General features: G+C 42.8%; 1 protein-coding gene across 1 annotated transcript in view; it reads left to right on the top strand.

Moving 5' to 3' along the window:
- The window catches only part of Aoah (acyloxyacyl hydrolase), a 209,362-nt gene that overhangs the window by 69,697 nt on the left and 118,187 nt on the right, over positions 1-21,478 (top strand). Inside the window, exon 5 of the mRNA XM_028860502.2 lies at positions 16,527-16,586. Within this exon, the coding sequence (XP_028716335.1) occupies positions 16,527-16,586 (60 nt within the window). The remainder of the gene's footprint in view (positions 1-16,526; positions 16,587-21,478) is intronic.

Below are 21,478 nucleotides of genomic sequence, written 5' to 3' on the forward strand. Positions count from 1 at the left end.
TGTGTCTGTGTGGGAGGGGTGACGGGACAAGATGTGTGTCTGTGTGTGGGGTGGGTGTTGGACATGATGCGTGTCTTGTGTGCAGGGGTGGGTGTTAAGCTAAATGTTTACTTGTTCATGATACCAAAGCAAATTCCACACAGGCTAAAGTTTAAATAAGAAAGATTGAGGCAATACAACAGACAAAGAAAAAACTGAGAAGTTTTATACACATTTTGTAACCTAGAAGTCTGAAAAAATATTAATATATCTGCCATATACACAATGCCAAAGAACAAATGGAAAACTTGAGAAATGTGTTTATAATATGCCACACAAAGAGTTATTTTTCTATAATCCAAAGCACTCTTAAAAATCAGTAAGAAAAAAATGACTAAGGACCATAAATAGGTTCCTATATAGAAAGGAAAAAAAAGGCAAAGAATCAAAATTTAGGGATAAAGATTCAACTTTTTATCATTAAAAAGGCAAAATTTAAAACTAGTTTCCCTTTATTTCTCATATATTTGCTGCCATATAAGACTTTTATGGGTACTAAGCAATAAGTTATATAGAAATACCAAAGGTCAACTAAATCAAACTGCTCCATAAATATTTGAGGTATAAAAATGCTGGTGAAACTGAGCCTAAAACACAGTTGGACTTGACTCATCTTGTCTCCAAGCAACTCCATGATCTGCCCAGAGACACCAAAGTGGACTTCTTTTCAAAAATCTAGATTTGGAATTTTGGACAATATATCTACTTAGATTTCCTTAAAGACTTATTTGGGAGTCATTAAACTCAAGGAAATGTCAAGAATATTGGAAGGAAAACAAAGATATAAATATGTTACCGTTGTATGGAAGGGTACGTGGAAGAAATCAGAAGAACCCAGGAAGAAAGTCTTTATATGATGCTCAAGATATTTTTTTTAAATGTTTCTTATTTTGGCTCATGGTTTTGGAGATTTCAGTTCATGAGTGACTGGCCTTGTTGCTCTAGATGTGTGGTGGAACGTCATGATGAGAGTGTAAAAGCCAGTAAAGCTACGTGATGGTAGGGCTGTCGAAAGCTGTTCTGCAATCCTCCCCTTCGAGGGTATAGCCACAGTCACCTAAAACCATTCATTATATCCAAGTCTCTAACATGGTGCCCTCTAGGGGGTATTCTATATCCAAATGTAGCACCAGTGTTTGCAATTCTGAAAAAAAGTTTCTAAGTACTGATTATGCCACAACGATGTGCAAAAACAAGGAACACTTGAGAACCAGAGGACATAAGAAAAGGTCAACAAATCTATAAAACTGAATGGTGAAGGTAAATCCCCACCTAAATCTGAGAAATCAAAATATAGTTTCCATAATCGTTGTGTACATGGTGTGTGTGTGTGGGGGGGGGGGAGATTATCGTTACTTGTATGTGAATAATAAAATGACAGCTCACAATGGAAAATGTTTCTTTTTTGTTCCTGAGGAATTCCACTACCTCTAAGAATGTGATTTTCCATCTTAGCTTGAGAAAGCTTGTGACCTTGATGAACTTCAATAGTTCTAAAAGATCTTTTGAACTTTGAAGTTTCAATGACTTCTCTTGACCCTTCTCTTCCCATGATGAGTCATCTCTATCAGAGTTCAAATAGGAAGCCATCTCCTCCTAGGAGGTTCATTTCTAAAGCTCCAAGGAAAGCCAGGTCCTGTGGGATATGTCCCCATTCTGTTCCTTCCACTATTCTATCACTTACTTTGAGTTTATTAAGTCATCATAATATCATTATTTAATGTCTGTCTCCCATTAGGGTGTAAGTTCCATGACAGCAGAGAGTCTAGCTGTGCCATTTCCAGAAGTTTCCCCAGAGCCCAGCACAGTTCACTGCATGAATTAATCACTCAATAACTATTTGTTGAATGAAGGAGGAGGTGTAGAAAGGATAATACCCTTCCTGCACCCCACAAAGAATCTATACGCTAGTACCAAGAAGCTGTAAGTATAGTGTCTTTTATGGCAAAATAAAATTTGTGGATGTGATTTAGTTAAGGATCTCTGGATGGAGGGATTATCTTGGATTATCTGTGTGAGTCCAATGTAATCACAGGATTTTTACAACAGGCAAACTTTAGGAACAGAGTTGGAGCAGACAATGTAACCATGGGGCTGGGGAGATGGCACAGTAGGAAAAATGTTTGCAAATAAAAATAAGAACCTTAGCATGTTTGTAAAGCCTGGCACAGTAGCTTGTGCCTGCACTCCAACACTGCAGAGGCAGGGACAGGGGTCCCCTGGGGCTCACTAATCAGGAAGTTAAGCCTAATCAAGGAGTCCCATCCAATAAGAGACCTTGTTTCAAAAACCAAGGTAGACAGCTCCTGAGGACCAAGGTTGTCCTCTGCCTCCACATGCACAGTACACAAAAAGCATACATACACTCACAGGTACAGAAAAAAAAGGGAAGGGGAGAATAGAGAGGGGGAGGAAAATGTGACAATAGAGGGAAGGCATGAAGTGATAGGCCATCAGACAAAGGGATGTTAACAACTGGACGCAAAGAAAAGGTCCCCCTTGGGTCCATATAGAAGGAACAAGCCTTGCTGACATCCTACCTTAGTGTAGATTTCTGACTTCAAGAACTGCAAGAGAATAAGTTCCCATTCTTAAACCACAGCACTTAAGGTAACTTGTTTTAATACCCCAAAACGAATCCAGGGCCAGTGAGATAGCTCAGCTGGTAAAGGTGCTTGCTGCCAAGCCTGATGACCTACAGGATCCACATGGTAGAAGAGCTGAACTGACTCCAGCAAGTTCTCCCCTGAACTACACATGCATACCACGGTACCTGTACACACACACACACACACACACACACACACACACACACACACACGTGAAAATAAAAGACTATGATTACAAACTGCTTAATTGTATAACACTGGGTGATATTTATTTAATGACTTGAGGGCAAATAGAAAAGTGGTATAATTATAATGATAATAACACTCTGTTATAAAACTGAGCGGGAACATACAATCTAACTGACGTGTTTATTTACAAGAAATCATTTGTTTAAGGAATGTGCCAGCATCCTATAAATATGACTAGACCTTGGAGTTGCACTGGAGAGCTGTCTGCATGCCCAGACATAAAGCAGAGGGAGTGAAAGGGAACATGCGGCAGTTGGCAAAGTCTTTGACAACCTGCTGGGCCGCACTGGGTCTTTATGCTCTCACCTACAAAGCAGGGTCGAGAATTGTTCCTTCTGACTTTGTAACGTTAATAAAAAGTTTAGTGATAAAACATATATCATGTCTGCTCCATAACTGGAAGCAGGGCCTGCGAGATGGCTCTGTGGGTCAGAATGTTTGCTGTGTGGGCATGATGACCTGAGTTTGATCCATAGAACTCATGGTGGAAAGAGAAAAATGACCCCCAAAAGTTGTCTTCAACTTCCACACATGAACATGGTGCATCCATGCTCACACTCATACATAAATCACACACACACACACACACACACACACACACACACACACACACACTAACCTACACACATACACATGGAATAATGATGACTAAAATCAACCTTTTTTAAAGTAATGAAAGCAGCAGAGAACATCTATGGCAATGTAGGAAGCAATGATGCCTGATGTGTATTTACTCACGTTTCTCATTGCTATGATCCTCCTTAAAGAAGGAAGCATTCATTTTGGTCCATGGTTTGAGAGTCTACAGCCCATCATGGCAGGGAAAGTATGGCAGTGTGGGCATGAGGCAACAGTCAGGAAGCAGAGAGAGACAGGTGCTGTTGCTCACCAGGCTTTTCCTTTTCCCTATTTTATTTAGTCTGGGACATTAGCTGTAGGGGTGGTGCACCGCCACCCCTTGGTTAAACTTCTGCAGAAGGGCCCTCACACACCCAGAGATGTTCTCCTAGGTGGTTCTAAATGCAGTCAGGTTGAAAATGCAGATTCACCAGCACAGTGGTAATACTGATAAAGTCAATGAATCATTGAAAAAGGAGTAGGGCAGATAAAGTGCTAGGTGAAGTAGTTTTTAAGGCATTGCTAAAGGAAAGAAAGCGATAGCCATGGTTAAATACGCCAATGGTACTCACCACTATATCTAATGGTACAACATGAACAGAAGGAAGTGAATGTAGCTGTTGATGAAATCTGTATGAAGATGAGGCAGTGTGCAATGAAGAGGATGCATTTAAAAGGAGTTCTCTTTTCTCTCACTTCTATATTTCTTTATCCTGGAAGAAAACAATGTGAATTTGACTTTATTTTTCTATTTATCTTAAAGTTATAAATGCCTATCCGAGTTGGAAAATGTCAGAACATGAAAGAAACTGGACTTTGCTGAAGCTAAATCCTAGGTATTGGCAAATAGTCACTGTGCAATACTATGGCACACAGATAAAAATACACCTGCAAATTCCATCCAAAGGCCAGGTTGCCCATATGAGATGGAAACTCACAAGCATGTAATATCTTGCCCTTGTATTTATACTTACTGGAAATAACCTCAAAGCCCTTTTCTGTACTTTTTTGGTTGTCTGTTTCTAGTCTGCCTATCTTAGTCATTTTGGGATGCTATTTTAAAAAGTATGATTATATATAAGTGTAAAGTTTTCAAAGAATACATTAAGAGTATCATTTAAAAGTATCATACATTATAAATTACTGAAATATATTTCTCAGTTATGGGCTCTAGAAGTCCAATATCAGGATGTCAGCTCAGAACAGCTACATTCATCCCCCCAATGAATGCAGATTCTTAGAATACCATGTGCAGAAGGGAGAGGTACCTTAATGAAATCCTCTTCAATTTTGTTTATTTGATATTGTTCTTTTGAGACAGGGTCTCCCTGTGTCACCCAGGCTGGCCTCAAACTCATGATCCTCCTACATAGACCATATAAGTGCTGGGACTACATGTGTGAGCCACCATACCTGAATACCTTCTTCTTAGGTCACAAATCTCTCATGTAAGCTGCACCCTCATGACATCATCACATCCACAGAGTTTCATCTCCAAATTGGAATAGAAATTTCAACCTGTGGGCTAGAGGAGAGTACACACAAGCATTCAGTATACCGAGCTGTCTTATGCTATAGTCATGTATGTGCTTAACTCCTTAAGGGAACAGTGGTGACCTTAGATATAGCATCTTCTAAATGCTGCACCATTTTAGAGGTAAACTTGTACATTTAATTTGGGTGTAAGGTAGAACCTATTCTTATAAACTTTTAGAAAAAAAAATTAGAGTAAATGAGTGATCATTCCCTACCCCCAAATCTCTTCTTTCCAGCATGCTCTTGACAATTAGAATAAACCATCCATCTCAATCATCATCACTTCCCTTCCCAGGGGCTTTCTCCTTTGTGAAAATCTGTCACTGCTGTCAAAAGCATGGAGTGAACAAAGGCACTTTTGGTACTTTTCAAATCTGCTGCTGCTATAATTGATAGCATAGAACTCGATCACTAAAAATTGTTACCGTAGAAACTCGTGCCTAACAACACCATTTGTCTTTACTTCCTTCACTCGCATGCCCCAGAATCTAGTTTTTTAACAACGCAGAACACAAGAAAGATGAGTTAGAATCCACGTCTTATCCAATTCACCAATGCTTTTACAGTGTCAAGGGGCATAATATAGCTGCCTAAGAACCCCTGGTCACTGTCTTTTCTCCATACTTCCCCATTGTAGTTGATGATGCCTAGTGCTCCTTACTGAAGCCTTTCACTTGGGGAATGCTACCCAATGTCATGGTGAAGTCCAGGCCAGAGCTGCAGCTGAGGGCTATGTTAGGGTCTGTGACCCTACTGAAGCCAGGGTCTGTGCTCGTGTCCGATGCTCCTATTGCCATCTAAAGCTATGCAGGCATCCAAGATTGAGGGCTATGTTGGCAGTGGTGACATCCAGACCCAGCTGCTGCAGAGGACATTGAGTAGCAGTGCAGGCCACTCAGATCTGAATGCATCTTGGCCCTCAGACACCAACCTGGACTCAGGTAGCTGATCTGACCCTGGCTGGCATCCTCTTGGTGCTCGGTGGCAACAGGGATAACTATAATACTGTTATCAAGCTTCAAGATCATTGAAAACGTAGCATGAGTTTACATAGGTTAACATAATCATTGTCATTCTTTCAGTAGTCTAGTGATAAAATAACCCAAAGTAAAGCCAGAGTTGTCATTAACACTGATGCCAGACTAATGTCAGGTTTACTGTCTTGTTCTTACTGTCTCCACTTTACAGAGGAAAAAAAATGCAGGACAAGATGCTAAAGTTATTTGCCCAAGGTTCTAACTGGCCAATGATGAGACTCAAAGTCACAAGCACTGTTGGTTCCCAATTCATGTAAAATGGCAAATAATAATGGAATCATGGCCTCTGATCAGTATGCTGTTTTTAGAGTTTCCACTGAAGATGGAAGTTTTGTCACACTGGAGCTTCCAGACTATGTCATTTGCTTTCCTTTCTGCTCCCTTTCCCTGTGGCTTGTCAGAATCCCAACAAGGCACCCTTTTGTCAAAGAAAGTTACAGTAATGAGCCTAAGTTCCTTCTCTTCTATCATCCAAAGTCCTCTTAGGTCAAGATCAAGTACTCTTGGTTATCATCATGCTGGAGAGTAAGAGAACTTGTAACCATATTCTGGGGCTGCCATGGCCCACTGCTTAAACACCAGGAGTTTTGTGTCTCACAGTTCTGAAGACTGGAGGGCCACGATCAAAGTGTCAACAGTATTAGCCTTCTGAGTAGAGTGTGACTTCTGTTCCTTGCCCCTCTGTTCTGGAAATTTACTGTCAGTCTTTGGCATTCCTTATAGATGGTATTCTCCCGTGTCTTTATGCCATCTTTCCTCTTTTTCATATGTATTTTTTCTTCATGTGTCCAAGTCATAAAAACACCACTAACATAGAAGTAAGGGCATATTTTACTCCAGTATGACCTTATCTCATCTTAACCTATTTCATCTATAATGACCCTGTTTCCATAGAAAGTCATGTTTGGGGATACCAAGAGATTAGGTCAAACACAATCCAACTGGTAACATGACTCAATAATCTCAGCACCCTTTTTTTTGTCTGAAGACTTAGAGGCAGCTCTAGATTGACAACTAAGTCATACTGAACAGATGTGTTTTAGCAAACACTAATATGTGCCTTAACAGTGGAGCAAAGGCCCCTCCTCGCCTCTTTTATAGGTGTTGGGGTGTTGGTGTCCCATGCCATGTTGCCCTTGGGTACTTGCCAACACTTGAGTGTAGAAGTCCAGTATATATATATATATATATATATATATATATATATATATATATATATATACTGGACTTCTTTGAATGGTTCTTTGAACCATATGCTCAGGCTAAAGGCTTATAGCTTTGTGAATTTATGTGATGCTTTCCTTAGCAACCCACTCATAAGGATGTTAAATGGATAAAGAAGGTTTGAAGCTGGAATAAGGAAAGATGATAACCAACTCAAGAAAGTAATGAGGGTCTGAAAAGATCTGACCATACCTAACACTAGAATCAAGTGGATGCTCAGATAGAAGACTGAGTCTCTTGTTGCTGCCAGTAGGGAATCTGCTTATGTTGTGTGAAAGATTCTGTAGCTAAGTGGGAAGCGGCACCCTGGCTCCCTTCCACAATTTTCCTCTCTGGCCACTTTTCACGCCCTGGCTTTCTCTCAAGTGCTCATTAGAATATGTAGTCCACTCTAAAGTCTAATTTTTCAGAATATGGAAGAGCAGGCTTTCTACTTTGTATATGAAGACAAAGATCAAGTAGGCAACATTCAAGGGTTACTAAGGAAAAATTATTTTTACTTTTATATAAAGCACTCTTGTCATTAGGACAAGGAAACCAAGCTATTTCCCTAAGTGTCTCTAACTTTTCACATCTTTTTTTTTTTTTTTCTGACTGGAAAATGGCAATGTTTTATTTAGATTTTCTGCTGTGTTTTGGCAAAAGTTCAGTCTGAATTTGTAAGTATGAGACTATGACACTTTTTATTTTTAATTGGTTGTGGACTGTAGTGGTCTTTGTTGGAAAGAGAAGTTTCCTTGATGAGGAGTGGAGACTACACTTATCTGTGGACATAATGATAGATGTTTATAGACTGTTGATAGGATTATGCCAGTTCAATAAATTAGTGGTTGTAGATTCTCCTCCAGCGACCATGATTTCACTAGGCACTCGGGTTTCCAGGACCAGACATGGTCTCCCCCCTGTTGAGTGGGTCTTTAGTCCAGCTAGAGAGCTGCTGACTCCTGCTAAGGTGTGTGTGCCATTCCTGCACCCCCGCGGTTATAGTGCCACACTGCTCATTGATGTGGTCCCTAGGCATCACAGCTGGGTAGGACTGTGGGTTGTCTCCCTCATTTGGGAACTTGCATGGGACCTTCTGGTACTGTGAAAGTGAGTCCTCATGGAGGGGGCATTCAGGTCATTTTCAGTAAGGGGTCTCTGGGCTCTATTTCTGAGGTACATGTTGTCTTCATCAATGGAAACCTACTTTCCCTCTCTGGGGAGTTAACCATGGGCAATATCAATAGGCTGTATGTTAACCCTGGCCAATAACTCAAAAGAGAAGTCTTATGTCTGGCATTGAGTTTTTGTCAGGTGGCCTTTGGCTCTTGGAGGGAGCACTATCAGCCCAGATGAGAAAAGTTTATTAAGACTATACATGTATATTTACACATGGGATTGCATGTATTACAGGTTTTTTTTAATTGATAAATAGTTAGCAATATGATTCCTTGTAGCTTTTTCTAGACATCCTTATTGTTGTTGTACTCACCTCCTTCCTTCTGTATTTAACTCCCCTCTCCTTCCTTAAAGAGTCCCCGCGCTCCCATTTCTCCTATCAGATAACTTGTGTCCTGCTAGTCCCCTTTACCCACCTTCTTTTGTAGTTACCTCCCTCCCTCCCTCTTTCCTAAAGAGCATCCCCTTTCCTCCTTTTTCCTATCAGACCACTTGTATCAAGGTAGGGGATGGGTAAAGGGGAATAGAAGAATACCCTTCCTTAAAAGCTCTCAACAGCCAACTCTAACTCAAGAATAAAGACAAGGGCTCACTATATAGCCCTGGTGTAGACCATACTGGTCTTGAACTCATGGAGATCTGCCTGCCTCTGCCTCCAGAATGCTAGGATTAAAGGCATGAGCCACTATGTCCCAATGTCTCCCACTCTCTACCCATCATCCAGGTTTCTTTTGTAGCCAAAATGTCTAGATTATTCAACATATTGATCCATATATTATACCTCTGGACCCTTATGGTATTCCTGACAACTAAAATACTCGTTATCTTTCCACCCACTTCTACCTTTGAAAACATAGCATAAGACTGCTTCTTCCTGAAGCCAGCTCATCATTCCTCTTTTCCCAGTAAAGGCATCCTTTCTGGTTTCCTTTACTTTTCCCATTGTCACACATTCCAGTGGGTGACATCAACTAAACATCAAAATGCACATAGACTAGGAGGCAACAGCTGTCTTTACAGAACTCTCCAACCCCGCACTCCCTAGCTCGGCACCTGCTGTGCTGCCTTTGAATTAGTAACATCAGCTGAGTAATAGGAGGAGGAGCCTGAGATGAATAATGTTCCCCAAGTCTTCATTTGGTAATCTCAATTCCCTGCGATTCATTTCAACATGTCTTCATTGTTGCCCTACTGTTGGTGACATCAAGGGAGACCCAAAGTGATGGCTCTGAGCCATCAAAGGTAGGGGACATTAGTCTAATAGGGGGTACCTTCCAGAATGACAGTTCTAGATGTATCCTGAGTCTATGATTTTTCAATCAAAATCCAGAAACTTGGTTTTTGTCATTATTAATGGCACTGCAGAACAAGGAAAGGGGTAATGGGCTTTGAAGTCTGAAAGCTTTGGGCTCTTCCCATAGCCAAACTCCCCATAAGCTTTTTAATCCTAGAAGAGTTGCCTGCCTTTTTGAGTGTACCACATTGTAAAGCAGGAATGATTATACTTCTTGGGAATGATAAAAGATTTGAGCAAGAGCCCATCTTAAGCTTCAAGACCACTGAGAAGCCTTATCAAGTCCACAGTGTAATAAGTAAACGGACTCTGCATGCCCCAAAGCTCTCAAGCATTACACATAGTTGTCCTGGAGTCAAATGGCAGATTTACTCACCCATGTACTCCATGCCTGAGCCTTCAAGGCCATGAACTTATTTAGGGCCCTTATCTGTGCCTTAAATAGTTAAGAGGGGGCTTTCTCTGTCCTGGGGTAATGTCCAGGGATGGGGTCCAGAGCATCTTCTGAAGCGTCTCTATACTCTTCACTTTATTGCTGAATAAAGTACCTCACCATTGTTTAGACCTCATGCAGAAACAGATCTGAGACATTAGTCACAATAGTCACCCAGAAACTCCAAGGACAGACTCTGTTAAGATGCTGCATGGATGCAACAGTGCCCCTGACCCAGGAGACTGAATCAGAGGGACTGTCTCCACATCACTGTAGCACTGAAGCTAGCACCCAATACCCTCTAGGCACACCCCAACCTAGGAGTGCCTATGGGGTTTCAAGCCTAGATCCCTTCACTTATTCCCCATAAACATGTTAAAAAAAATAAGGCTATGCTTTGATATGGTATCACCCAAACCATGTCTCAAAGAAATGCTTCAAATGTCTAATTTCTAGAGCCTACCCTTTTCCAGTAAAGGTGTCGACTTTCCTTCTGGTCCATGTAGCTAGAATTTTGAGGTGGGTACTGAGCAAGAGGGCAAGTTAGAGTCCACATCTGTCCATGTTCTCACTCCCTCCTTAGAAAAAGCTGGTGCCTATCCCTGAAACCCAACCCGCACTCCCTCCTGGCCCTCATCTCACCTCCCCTGGCACCCCCATGTGGCAGCACCCTGATGAACCCGCCCTTGGGCTCCTGGGGGGACCACAGAATCAGCACAGAACTCTCTGGAGCTGGAGGCCTTTGGTGCAGTGCTATGACAAACTTAAGGACAACAACAACAACAATACGCATGTATTGACGAAGTGGTCCTCATTCTTAAAACTAGAATGCACTGAGACCAAAAGGGAGAATGTTACCTCCACAGTTACTATGGTGTATTTCTTTACTTTTCTTTATATGTAAAATCAGAAACCCTACTTTGCTTGCTTAACATAATAGTGATTTTTTTTTTTAGTTAAAAATCTTTTAATTGTATATATTAATTGTACACAGTAGTATGTGACTTAAGGGCATTTTAACACAAGTATGCATTGTATGTTGGACACATTTGTCCTATTATGCTTCTGTACCTTTCCCTTACTCTCCTCCCCCTTCCCATAGTCCCCTTTGTTCCCCTACATAGTCTAACTGCTATTGTCATGTCATCGATATATGACTTATGAACCTACTTAAAACCTAGGAACCACTTACTATCTCCAGTTGCATCTATTTTCCTGCAAACAATATAACTTTATTCTTTTTATGGCTGAAAAAAATCATATATATATATATATATATATATATATATATATATATATATGATTTCTTTATCCATCCCTCTGATGGTCAGCTTGGCTTTTTCTATAGCGTAGCCATTACAGATAGTGCTGCAGTAGACACTCAATCATCTCTGTAATGTGTTGGCTTGGAGTCCTTTGGGCAGGTACCCAGGCTGGACCTGCCCATATAGAAGGTCTGTTTTCAGTTTTCTTCTAAAGTTCTACACAGAGCTCCAAAGCAGCAGGGCTAGCTTCTTGTCACCCCACCAGCAGTGTGGAAGGAATTCCTTTTGCCCAGATCTTTGCCAGTGCTTGTCATTTATTTCCAATTGTCATTTTGACGCCAGTGAGATAGGACATCAATGTAGTTTTCATTTGCGTTTCCCCCATGGTTAAGGATATTGAGCACTGTTGAAAGTATTGATTGGCCATTTGTATTTTTCTTTTGAACTCCCAATTTATACATTTAGCATAGCAACTAAATGTATATATTTCATTGGCTTGTTTTCTTATTGCTTGGGTTTTTGAGTTCTCTATAGTCTATGTGTTCTCTATTAGATGTAAAGCTAGAAAATATTTTCCCACATCCTTCAGGCTATCTCTCCACTCAGTCAACTATTTCCTTTCCTGAACAGAAGCTTTGCAGTTTTCTGAAGAACTATTTATCAACTATTGGCCTTATTTTCTAAGCAACCAGACTCCATTCAGAAAGTCCTTGCCCATGTCTGTATCTTGAAGAGTTTTACCTGCTTTTTCCTTCAGCTGTTTAAAGTTTCCACTCTTGCATTAAGGTCCATATGTAGTTGATATTTGTACAGGGTGAGAGATGTGGATTTAGTTTAATTCTTCTGCATATATCTACATGTAGACAATTGTCCCAGAATCATTTACTGGTGAAGCAGCCTTTTCTTCAATGCATATTTTTGGCATCTTTGTCAAAATCAGGCTTAAGTCTATATAGGTTTATGTTTGAGACTTCTATTCTATTCTATTTTGTGCCAGCACCATGCTATTTTTCTTGCAGAATAACTTGAAATCAGGTGTGCTGATATCTCTAGTGGTATTATTTTTGCTCATGATCACTTTACTATCTGGGATCTTTGTGTTTCCTGTTTCCATATTAATTTTAAATTTTTCTTACTGTTTTTGTGGATAATGACATTGGGATTTTGATGGGGATTACATTGAACATATAGACTGTTTCTTGGCAATTCAACAACCTTCATAATATTATTTATCCCAATCCATGATCATGGAAGCCTTTCCATCTTCTGGTGTTTTCTGTTTTTCCTTTGGTAATTTACAGTTTCATTGTAAAGGTCTTTCACTTCCTTGGTTAGGGAGGAATAGAAACAATATAAGAAGAGAAAACAGTAGGGAGGGCCAGGACATGCTGATGACTACTGGGGATGAGCTGACGACTACTGAGGATGAGCTGATGACTACTGGGGATGAGCTGATGACTACTGGGGATGAGCTGATGACTCCTGGGGATGAGCTGATGACTACTGGGGATGAGCTGACGACTACTGGGGATGAGCTGATGACTACTGAGGATGAGGTGATGACTACTGGGGTTGAGGTGATGACTACTGGGGATGAGCTGATGACTACTGGGGATGAGCTGATGACTCCTGGGGATGAGCTGATGACTCCTGGGGATGAGCTGACGACTACTGGGGATGAGCTGATGACTCCTGGGGATGAGCTGATGACTCCTGGGGATGAGCTGACGACTACTGGGGATGAGGTGATGACTACTGGGGTTGAGGTGATGACTACTGGGGATGAGCTGATGACTACTGGGGATGAGCTGATGACTCCTGGGGATGAGCTGATGACTCCTGGGATGAGCTGACGACTACTGGGGATGAGGTGATGACTACTGGGGATGAGCTGATGACTACTGGGGATGAGCTGATGACTACTGGGGATGAGGTGATGACTACTGGGGTTGAGGTGATGACTCCTGGGGATGAGCTGATGACTACTGGGGATGAGGTGATGACTACTGGGGTTGAGGTGATGACTACTGGGGATGAGCTGATGACTACTGGGGATGAGCTGATGACTCCTGGGGATGAGCTGATGACTCCTGGGGATGAGCTGATGACTACTGGGGATGAGCTGATGACTCCTGGGGATGAGCTGATGACTCCTGGGGATGAGCTGATGACTACTGGGGATGAGCTGATGACTCCTGGGGATGAGCTGATGACTACTGGGGATGAGCTGATGACTACTGGGGATGAGGTGATGACTACTGGGGTTGAGGTGATGACTACTGGGGATGAGCTGATTACTACTGGGGATGAGCTGATGACTACTGGGGATGAGCTGATGAATACTGGGGATGAGCTGATGACTCCTGGGGATGAGGTGAAGACTACTGGGGATGAGGGCTTCATTTTCTCTGGTGGTGTAGCTGCTGCTAAGCTATCCATGCCTCAGTCAAAACCTCCCACATTTGCAGTCAAGAAACTAATTCAACTAAGTGGGTCACACACAAGAAGACAATGTGAAGGCAGGAAGGAACAAGAGACTCTGCAGGGAAGGGAGGGTGAAGAGGGAAATGGGATGGAAAGGACTGAAAGTTACTATAGAAAAGTAGGAAACTATCAAACAATAAAGAACTTTAAATCAAGCAACATGGTGTCTCAAGGCTGCCCTGGTCACGTGCTGAGGGTTTTTCCAGAGGCCTCTGTCCTTCCTCTGTAGCTAAGTAGCAATTCCCCCTCCTTCTCCTTCCCCCTCCTTCTCCTTCCCCCTCTTTCTCTTTCCCCTTGCTCTCCTTCCTCCTTACCTTCCCCCTCCCTCTCCTTTCCCCTTACCTTCCCCCTCCCTCTCCTTTCCCCTCCCTCTCCTTTCCACTTACCTTACCCCTCCCTCTCTTTCCCCTCTCTTTCTTTACTCCCTCTTCCTCTCCTCCCCCTCTCTTTCCCTCTGCCTCTCTCTCTCCTCCTTACCTTTCCCTCTCTTTCCCTCTCCACCTTCCTTCCCCCTTTCCCCACATCTCTCTGTCACTGAGAGTACAGTAAACATAAATGTTTTCTTTTGATTTTTATTTCAGTATCTCTTTAGCACCTGCCATGTGAATGAGATACTATGTTAGGCCTTATAGAGGTTTAAATGGGCCTCAGCATGCAAGGGAATCAATCCCAAATGGACACTGGGCACATGGAGATGGAGGGACATGGCCTGGAAGATTCACATGTAGAGAATGAGCTTGAGGCTAACAAGAGTGGCCAAAATTAAATCAGCATGCATGTCTGGTGTCTGTTATACTGGACACACCCAAGATTCCTTTATGCAAGTGTATAGTTTCCAAGGTTTTCCTGAATTCCTAGAAAAAGCCCAAGGTAATTCAGGAAGGTTAATTTTAGTGGGCCATCCTCTAATCATTCTTTATGTCAGAGAGATCCATGTTTTAAAAGTGAGTACTGTCATTAATCCTATTGCCCCTGATGCCAACAGACAGAAGTAGACACTGGGTATGGCATTGGCATGCAGCATAGAAAGGCCTACTGCCTACCTAGTACCATCACACTAAGGCCTTAGCCAACCTATCACAAAGAGGTTAGATGTCCTATAATACGGCTAGATGGCCAGGGGAGTAGCAGAGAACATATTCAGTGCCTTGGTATTTTCAATTCTTTTCTTTTCTGCACAGTGGTGTTTTTGTTTTCTAAGAAGCATATCCTGTACCAGGTAGCCTGGCCACCAAGACCAGTTGGAGAACGTCATCTTCCTTTGGGTTATTGCTGTGCACTCTTAGCTACCCACCAGCCTGTGACTTAAGACACATGCTTGCTGTCCTCTGAACTTGAGCCAAAAGAGCAGGATTTCAGGCAGACACTAGAGGACAGGTTCAGTCCTCCCATGGAGGATGAGTGGAGTTGGCTTGAAGCCCTTCTTTGTGGGAGCACTGACTCCAGCTCAAAGAAGGAGGTCATTCTAATCCTCCTCTCCTGCCACCCCACCCACAGGCCCACAAGGAGGAAAAGGAGCTCTCCAAACAATAGACAAAAGTTAAACAGTGACCCGGTTCCTGAATATCCACCTAAAAAGCTGAGGTTCCTATTTCCCATGAGGCTTGCTGTTGCTGTTGCTTCCATCTGAGAAGTCTCCTTCCTCCACATATATATGTTCACTGCTTCAATACAAAGATGGCCTTATCAGTAACCTAGGGTGGGCATTTATTGCAGATTCAGATGAGATGAAAGAGTAGGAAATGGAGTTTTCCAGTGAATGTGCCAGTGACTGAGCAGGAGATTTTAGAACTATCCAGGGGCAGGTCAAGGAGGGGAACAGAGGGACCTGCACAGGTACACTGAGTCTGGGAGGCCAGTGCTGGGAAGCAATATGTGGTATGCTCCCTCGCCAAACCTCAAGTTGTGCCTATCTGCCTTCCACAGCTACAGTGGTCCTCGGAAGTTTCATAGCTATCTTCACTGGCAATGAGTTAACTTTCCATTTGCAGTGTATGTGTACTCCAAAGGTGTAGTTAAATGCTCCTGAATGGATGCAGGAGAACAGCAGGGGGGAAGCAGGAGAGGAGCAAGGAAGTGATAGATGGAGTGAGTTCGCCTGGCAGCGGTTACATCAGCAGTGCTGTTCCATTCCACAGGGCTAGAATCGATGCTCTGCTGAGGACAGAATTTACAGAGGGGCCACTCTCTGAGGGACAGGGATGCCAGCACACATGGTTGTCAGGGAGCAGAAGTTCAGAATACAGTCTGCCAATGCTGCTTACCAACCTGGAGGCAGCGTCTTTGCTTTAGGACATTCGCCTTCTTCATCGAGTGCCGTGATGATGTCTTTTGGGGCTGTGGTAAAGACCGCATAAAATAACATTTGAGAAGTAATTAGCATAGCCCATGGTGCAAAAAAAGTCTTATGGAGGACATCTAGTAACAATAAATTGCCTTTCTATAAATTAATTCATCAAGCATTAGTGGGATAGTTCATTTATTGCATATCTGTAGACTTTGATTCTAATTTTAGAAAAGACAGGTAAATCACAGGTGAAATGGGAGTTATAGTGTTATCTCATTTTGCTTCCATAGGAGGCCTGGAAATCTACACTGGAGAAGGCGAGACACATCCTCAAGAGGTCCTCTACCACGGTGAGCCATCAGCTGGTAGCAGGCCAGCCTTCCCCTTGGCGTGCTCTCCCTTCACAGGCCCTGCGTTCGCACTCCAAACGCCAGAGGCATCTCTGGACAAAGCCCAGCAATACTACAGTAGCTTTGGACTGAAATAGGACCATGAGCTCATTTCCATTTTCTGTCTCGTCGCTCTGCCTCCGCTCGATGGCAGGCAGCGCCAGCCCCAGCACTCTGACATTTAGGGCTGGCTCCTCTGTAGGAGCTGCCATGCGCTTTGTGGTATCAAACCCCGTCTCTGTCATCTTGCTGCTGCATGACAGCAGCACTATCCATCACCCCCTCCTGTAACACTCTGAGGATGACGTCGCCAAGTTGAGAACCCCCTGCTCTCTGCCAGACCATTCTAGAGAAAGTTGTGGCCTCCTCTCTTCCTCTTTCTAACGCACAGCGCACAGCGTCAGGCAGTGTTTTACTTCACTGAGCCTGGGGGCTCCTGGCTGTGGGATTAGGACAATGATAGCCTCTTCTGTAAAAGGACTGACAATAGAGCTTAGATATTCAAAGCACCTGCTACCCTGCCTGCAGAGGACTTAGCACCCAGGAATGTGAAAGTCACCACCACTGCGGCTCAGCTCCATTCGCCCTCTTCCTAATGACTCTTTCTCAATAGATAGAACTCTTAGCTCGAATCAGCCAGTTAAGTGTTCGACTTAGGCTCCTTTCTATGGAATTGTTGGAATCCTGCCTCAGCAATTACACTTTCAATTCTTGTAAGTGGGGCAAGTCGGTCCCAGTTGAAAGAGAAGTAGGAAAGTAGGCTGGATGCTGGGCATGGCGACAGTGAGGGGGCACGGGCCTTGTCATCGTCTCCTCCCTGCCAGCGTCCCTCAGCGCTCACCGTCAGCTAAAGCATCGAATAGTATTGATTTAGCAACTGAGAAACAAAGGAGAGAGGGGAATCCTTACATCAAGGCTGACCAGACTCAGCAACTGAAAATACAGAATGTCCAATTACATTTAAATAATAAACAATCGGTTTTCTTCTGTGTGCCCTGTACAATATTTTCAGATGGCAACCCGAAGGGATCCTATGAGTTTCGATGAACAAGTTAAGTGGTACCACAGAGACATTTCTACATAATTGGTTAATCAGTCATGATGCCAGCCTCACCACTCACTGCTCCGTTCACAGAATAATTAAAGGTCAGTAGTGGCCAGTTCAGCTAGTCTGCTTAAGATGTTGACTAAGAAGCAGAAAGGCTGCAAAATCCCCATGACCAGCACCTGCAGAAACCTGGCCACAATGGAGGAAAACGCGGTTTGTCTTTTGTTCCTCTCAGTACAGGTTTAAGGCTTATTTTAGGACATTGTTTACTTTACTGGCACAAACTGCCTTGGCACAAACTCAAAGGCTAATTAGGATTTTACAATTTTTTTTTTATTTCTGTCACCAGACTTGAAAGCATAATTAGTGAGGCAGGATTCCAATTTCAAAAAAAGTGGGGGGGAGGGGGAGATCCATGGACTATCTCAACAATTAAGAAAAGAAAACTTCCTCCAGAAGTTTCTCTTGATGTGTTTACACTCCAGATTAAAATAATTAGGAAAAAATGTGAGTGTCTTTGACAATCTGCTCAGGGAATATTGGCTGTAATTAATTCTGCCTGATGGCTAGTGTGACTGCAGACCTACTAGCCAAGACCCAGAGAACTCTTCCTCATGGCCTTCTCCTATAAAAGCTGAACTGGGAAGAGCTGGGGAGATGGCTCAGAGGTTAAGAGCATGTACTGCTCTTGCAGAGGACTGGAACTTGACAGCATCCATGTTAGACAGTCTACAACCTCCTGTAACTCCAGCTCTGGGGAATCTAGTAACCTCTTCTGGCCTCTGAGGGCATTGCACTCTCAAGTACAAACCCACACATAGACAGACACACATACACAGACATAACTAAAAAATAGGAATCAATCTTTGATAAAAGAATTACCTTTTTAAAAATCTGGACTGGAGAAAAGTTATATGTTATGGAAGAAATCAAAAGCTGCAGAAAAAGTGTGGATCTCAGGAAGGCCCAAAGAGAATTTTTGAGTATTTAGAAGAGAACATACATACCAATTGTTTAGAATACCTGAGATGTGGATAATTTACTTAATTTTCACCTATACAAACTGGATAGTTTTTCTCAACTCAATCAGTTCTCTATGTAACTAGTACATGGGCAATGCATCACATAAATCCACGAATAGCTCTTTCCAAATCCAGTGTGTCTACTATGCTGATAACTCTCCAACCAGGCTTCCTCAGTGCTGAACCTGAGGAGCACCTTTGTATTAGTCTCTGTGGATATGGAATTCTGCTGGGAATAGCCTGTGCTTCTGTACACAGAACACTAAGCACAGGTCTACCTGGCCAATATAGTCACCTGGGAAGCTAACACATGCCTGTGTTCAAATGAGTTCAAAACCCAGCCCAGAACAGTGAAATCCAGGTAATAAAATGCACACAGAGTCACAAAGCAATTGAATTAGAAATTTAATTTCAGGTTAGATGTGTATGGGAAAATGGTTTAATCCCAGGCACGCACACTTTGCCTTGCTTATGTCATTCACACCATGTTCTGTAGTCAAGCCCCGTTTGTTGCTCTGCATCGCTTGCCATCCGGTGAGGGAAGCTGGCTAGATTGCACTGTCCCCAGAGATTGTCTACACTCCACACCTTCCTTTCAGATGGGTTTGGAGCCAACCAAATTCAGAACTTTAAACCCTTTTCTGCATTACTAATGGACCACCTGTCTCTGTCTAGTGAAGTTCCCGTTGAAAGGTGGGATCTGGCAAGCATGTATAAGCAAGGACTTCTGTGGTGTCGCTTGCATGTCTGTCTCAGTTTGTCTTTGCAAGTACACTGGAGTTGGAAAGGTAGCTTGGGAACAATTGTCTTTGTCCCTTTGTGTGACACAAAGAGCAGATGAGAATAGCCCTGTCTGGACAGAAGAAGCAGAAGGACTCTGGACATGCTGCGTTGGCTACAGCATACTTCCCGACCTCAGTATCTGTGTGATGAATAGCATAGGCAGCTGCAGCCTTCCAGCTGGATTTTTGACAATGAACAATTGTGCAATTATAAAATTTTATTCTATTGTACCTCTTGTGTAGTAATTATAAGACTGTTCGTGTAATTTTACGTGTTGGTTATCATCAATGTTGAACTCTATGTTGTCATTAGAATAATTAGACAGGCTTTCAGACTAAGGTAAATACTAAGAGAAGTAGCTCCAACATCTGAATACAGCTGACTTAAATCTCAGAATGTGTTCTGCTTGCAAACTGATACCAGTGTTTTGTCTGAGGTCAGGCTAATGTTTGCTCTATTATGTGTCGGCAGTTCTGATCTCAATCGGACCCTAAGTCTTTGACTTTACCATCACTAAAGCACCCCCTCTTCCACTCTCACAGCCCTGCACCCTATGTGACACCTGTGTGGTTCCTAACAGGTCCAGTTTGGGCCTCACCTCCAGCCCAGGATAGGGGATGCTTGGCACTTGACACTTGATTTGTGCTGCTGACATCTGGCAAGCAGAGGCTGTCACACAGTACACAAGGCAGCCTAAGGCTAGGAAGCCCAGACTTGCATCTCCAATGAGTTCTCCTCCTTCTTCCTCCCCTAGGAAACCCATCCCTAGATATCCTTTTAAGATACAAATATAATCCCCTATCTGGCCCCTTCAAGGATTCTCTACTGTCCTTGGCGTAATAGGAAGATGAAGCCTAAGCTATCATAATGTCTTGTTTCTTGCATGGTTCATGGGGTTCTGTAGATCCCATTGCTCCAGCAAGACTGAAATGTTTTACCATTCACTAATATACCAAGCCTTTACATATGTCCACAGCATGCGGCAGCATGTTCTCTGAGTCAGGGTTGAGACTTCTTCACTTTGGTATGCACATTGAGGATCTCATTGAAATACAGACTGTCTTGTGATATGTTGTGGGAGGGCTGTGCATTTCTTGAGGCTCCTAGGTGGCTTGAGTGGCTAGGATCTGGAATAGTGTTTCTCAAGCCTTAGTGGCAGCAGAATAACCCAAAAAAGTGGGCATGAGAACAATATGAAAACATAATGAAGAAAGACAGATTGTCAGAATCCACCCTGCCCAGTTCAGTATGTCTAGTATGAAAATTTGCATCTTAGAAAAGCTGTGGACTGTATCTCAAATTATAAAGCCTCCTGCATTTCTGCCTTACTTCCCACCATCTCCTTTCTGTCTAATTTCTGAGTCATCAGCATATCCTGCAGGGTTCCTAAAGAGCCTTATTAGTGCCTAACTTTGGACCCCACAAATAATGCCAAAAGCTGGTACCTCACTGACATGATGATCTGAGGATATCCTGTGCTTTGCATAGATGTGGGGGTTGCTCCTCTAGGCCTAGAATGCAGGAAAGTATCTCAAAGACCCATATAATACCTCAATGATGTTCTGAAATAATGTTAATGCTCACAAGTATACCTCATAGGCACCCGAGGGACTCAGGGATGGTGGCAATCAACTGTGTCTCCCTACAAGCATCTCCTTAACATCCCAATAGGATAGAATTGTTTTATTTGAAAGAATTTTAAGTCTATTTTCAAAGCATTTCAGAAGAGAAATGCTGTTTGAGTGGCTGACCAAAGCAGGCAAGACCTATCTGGAAAGAAGCCAAGTGTGGGGTTGGCTATGAAGGTGGGAGCAGATGGCTGGATGAAGGGGAAGACTGGGTTCCAATCCTAGGAATGAGCACAGGCCTCTGTATAGGAGACAGAATGAACATGGGATGTGGGGACATGAGCAAAAACTACATCTGGATAAACACAATGGAACCAGGTTTGGGTCCAGCCATTGGGACAACAGAGGGGTCTTTTGGTGGGAACCATTCCT

Source organism: Peromyscus leucopus, chromosome 5 (genome assembly GCF_004664715.2).
Source record: "Peromyscus leucopus breed LL Stock chromosome 5, UCI_PerLeu_2.1, whole genome shotgun sequence".
Taxonomy (NCBI): Eukaryota; Metazoa; Chordata; class Mammalia; order Rodentia; family Cricetidae; genus Peromyscus; species Peromyscus leucopus.